Genomic DNA, 2,991 nt, shown 5'->3' with positions numbered 1-2,991 from the left:
GTCCAAAACCAATCTCAATATATCAGCGTTAGGAAAATATGTAATTACTTAATATTGAAATAGAAAAAGAAGAGAAAAGAAAAGTAGAAAGTGGTAATATATATAAATAGAGAGCAAGAAAAAGTAGAATTGAAGATGAGGTTAGAAAAGAATGATGCATGGAAAGAGCAAAGGCAAAGGGTGGGAGTTGTCAGCAACATCCTGGAGAGGCTGCAAAGTGGTACACCATGCATCCCTCCACACACACACTTAAATTTTATATATATATCCAAACAGTGTGAGAGTGTTACATACAAACTTCATTCCAATTATTTGATCACATTAATTTATACAAAATGAAACGGTGGTGTGGAGCATCGTTTGGTTTCCTGCTGATGCTCCTCCTTGTTGTCCTGGCCATGCGTAATACTCTTGATCCTCTTTATCTTAATTGAATTTGATTAATTTGATTTAATTGAATCAATGAATAATTACTCGTTTTTTTTATTGGTTATGGTAAATATTAATGCATATATAAAGAGGAGGGAATTAGGGGATGCGAGGGCAGAACATGCGAGTCCCAAAGCCACAGGTTCCATGGGCCATGCATCATTCACCACAACTGCGCAGAGGCTTGCCGCAACGAAGGCTTCACTGCCGGCCACTGTGTTGGCTTCCGTCACCGCTGCTTTTGCACTCGAAACTGTTAATACTTTAAGCTTAATTGTTAATTGTTATATTTGCAACTGCTTTGTTCTTTCAATATCTCTATGCTTTTCTTCCACTAATAAATTTCCTTTCTATTTCAAATTGTTCCTATCTTTAGAATTATATTAGATTGTTTAATCATCTGTCACTGGGCAGATTTATTTACTTTAAAGATGGGTGCAAACTCTTTCTTTCTTTCTTTTATTTATTTATTTATTTTAATTAAAAATAATAGTAATTCTTTTTAATCTGATAAGAGTGGAATCACTAAAAATATAAGTTCCCCTGATGTGTTAAATTATCTCTTTATAATCCTCTTTTTATGTCACTTTTACTTTTAATGACACCTAACTTTTTCCTATTTCACATATACTATCAACTGTTTTGTCAACTTTTTGATGCTCAAACAGTGGTATATGAAATGACATAAAACAAAGTCGATTTAACTTAAAAAAAAGTTGTTTCTTTTTTGCTTTTGTATTAATCTCAACATTTAATATATCGATATTTTTATTGATAATTTCTACATTTCTATAGAACGATATCAACACCAAGGGTGAATTGATATTTTCTCAAAATAAGTGACATGATATTTTCTCTATATCTTAAAAATAAGTGACAAATGTGATATTTTCTCAAAATAAGTGACATGATATTTTCTCTATATCTTAAAAATAAGTGACAAATGTTATTAGTGTAAATATAATATAATATCAATAATAGATAGGTTAAATTGTTTAGAAATCAACTTTTTATTTACTAATTTAACTATTTTTATTTATAATTTTTTCAGATAAGAATAATATATCGATGTCGACATTTTACCAATATTTTTATAAAATTAACACTTCAATATTTTCATCAATATCAACATTTTAAACTTTGATCTTAACCTAGCTATCACTCTAATTCTTGAATTTTAAATTTAAAAATTCTATTGGATTGTAAATTTGAAAATTTGCTATAAAATATTAGTATGTGTTGGATAAACTCATCTTTCAAAAGAAACAAAATTGTTATTACTACTATTTTTTTGAGTAAAGAAACAAAATTAATTTAACATAATGGTAAAATGCACTTTTGGGTCGATACTTTAGTCGTTCACTTTGTTAAATATTTTTAAATGGTCCTTAATAACTTTAAGTTAATGTAATACTTACTAGAATGTTATATAGTGACGTGGATGTTAAATGTGTGTCAATTATCTTTCAGGAAAAACAATTTAAATTTAAATATAAAAATGAATGAAAAACCGTTAAAAATAATTTCAATTATAGTACAATGACACAATCTAATAAACACTAATAGACATCTATCAATCTTTATCAGTGAAAGAGGATAGTAGTCTATCAATATCTATCACAGATAGTGACATTTTTTTTTTTATATTTATAAATATTTAGGTAATACTTAAAAGCTTAAAATAATATCCCAAATTACAGACACATTAATTAAAGTATGTGCTATATATGTGGATTAATAATTTATCGCATTTGGTTATTTTATTTGATTGGGCCATATTATGTAATCTAAATAATTAAGATCCTAGATTCCTAATTGAGTATGGACTTAATGAGTAAAAGCTCATTCCTGGTCAATTAGGGTTTAATAGGAACTCCAATTGAACTGGTATATAAAGAAATTTTAGGGCTATGGTCCCCAATATACCAAAATAATAATTACTCAGTCTTTCTTGAATCTTATCTAGAGAGATGTCTCACTAAGGGCATTAAGAGTTTTGGTTGAGAAAGACAATATCCGCCTTATAATTGCCGTCAATTTTGCAATGGAATCCGATATGTTATTCTTGAAAATTTAGCATGAATGATCCTAGTGTTATATCTATTCAACATAGATTTAAAGAAATTATACTAACAAGTGGTATCAAAGCATAAATTTCATGTTGGATTGTTGGTTTATTTTTGTTTCCATTGGGCATGAGATTCAATCCTTAATTTTGGTAGAATTGATTAAAGATTAAAAAAAAAAACTTGTCGGTGGTGGTTTTGTCGTTTTCGATTGCATGTATTGCCATTTTTTGGGTTCTTTCCTTTGAAAGTCACGTCTGCCACTGAAAAGTTATGTTAATACTTAATTGATGATTATGTGTTTTAAAACTCAATTGTGATTGGTGGTTTTTTTAAGGTTAAAAAACTGATTGAATTCAGTGAGTTTACTTTTAATAGTTTGATAATATTGAATTTGTCAACTATTTGGATTAATTGCCGATTGAATTTCTTGTCCGCATTTCTAAATTTTCTTGATTAATAATTTGGTGAAATTCTTGAGAAGGGACCTTAATTC

At 28.3% G+C, this 2,991-nt stretch overlaps 1 protein-coding gene across 1 annotated transcript; it reads left to right on the top strand.

Moving 5' to 3' along the window:
* The first annotated feature begins 213 nt into the window (after nt 1-213).
* LOC120089344 (defensin-like protein 1) lies at nt 214-859 on the top strand. The gene is made up of 2 exons (XM_039046777.2): nt 214-402; nt 520-859. The coding sequence occupies exons 1-2, from the start codon at nt 336-338 to the stop codon at nt 687-689; spliced, it is 237 nt and encodes a 78-aa protein (XP_038902705.1). The 5' UTR covers nt 214-335; the 3' UTR covers nt 690-859.
* Nucleotides 860-2,991: the final 2,132 nt, after the last annotated feature.

The sequence above is a fragment of the Benincasa hispida genome, chromosome 10 (assembly GCF_027475165.1).
Source record: "Benincasa hispida cultivar pf3 chromosome 10, pf3_genome.v1.1, whole genome shotgun sequence".
In the NCBI taxonomy this organism is placed as follows: Eukaryota; Viridiplantae; Streptophyta; class Magnoliopsida; order Cucurbitales; family Cucurbitaceae; genus Benincasa; species Benincasa hispida.
The sequence above is the reverse complement of the archived record's forward strand: the minus strand, read 5'-3'. Positions and strand labels throughout refer to the sequence as shown.

Coding starts and splice junctions, on each gene's coding strand:
- LOC120089344 (XM_039046777.2), top strand. CDS start 336: ATGAAACGGTGGTGTGGAGCATCGTTTGGTTTCCTGCTGATGCTCCTC. Junction 403..519: donor CCTTGTTGTCCTGGCCATGC/GTAATACTCTTG, acceptor GCATATATAAAG/AGGAGGGAATTAGGGGATGC.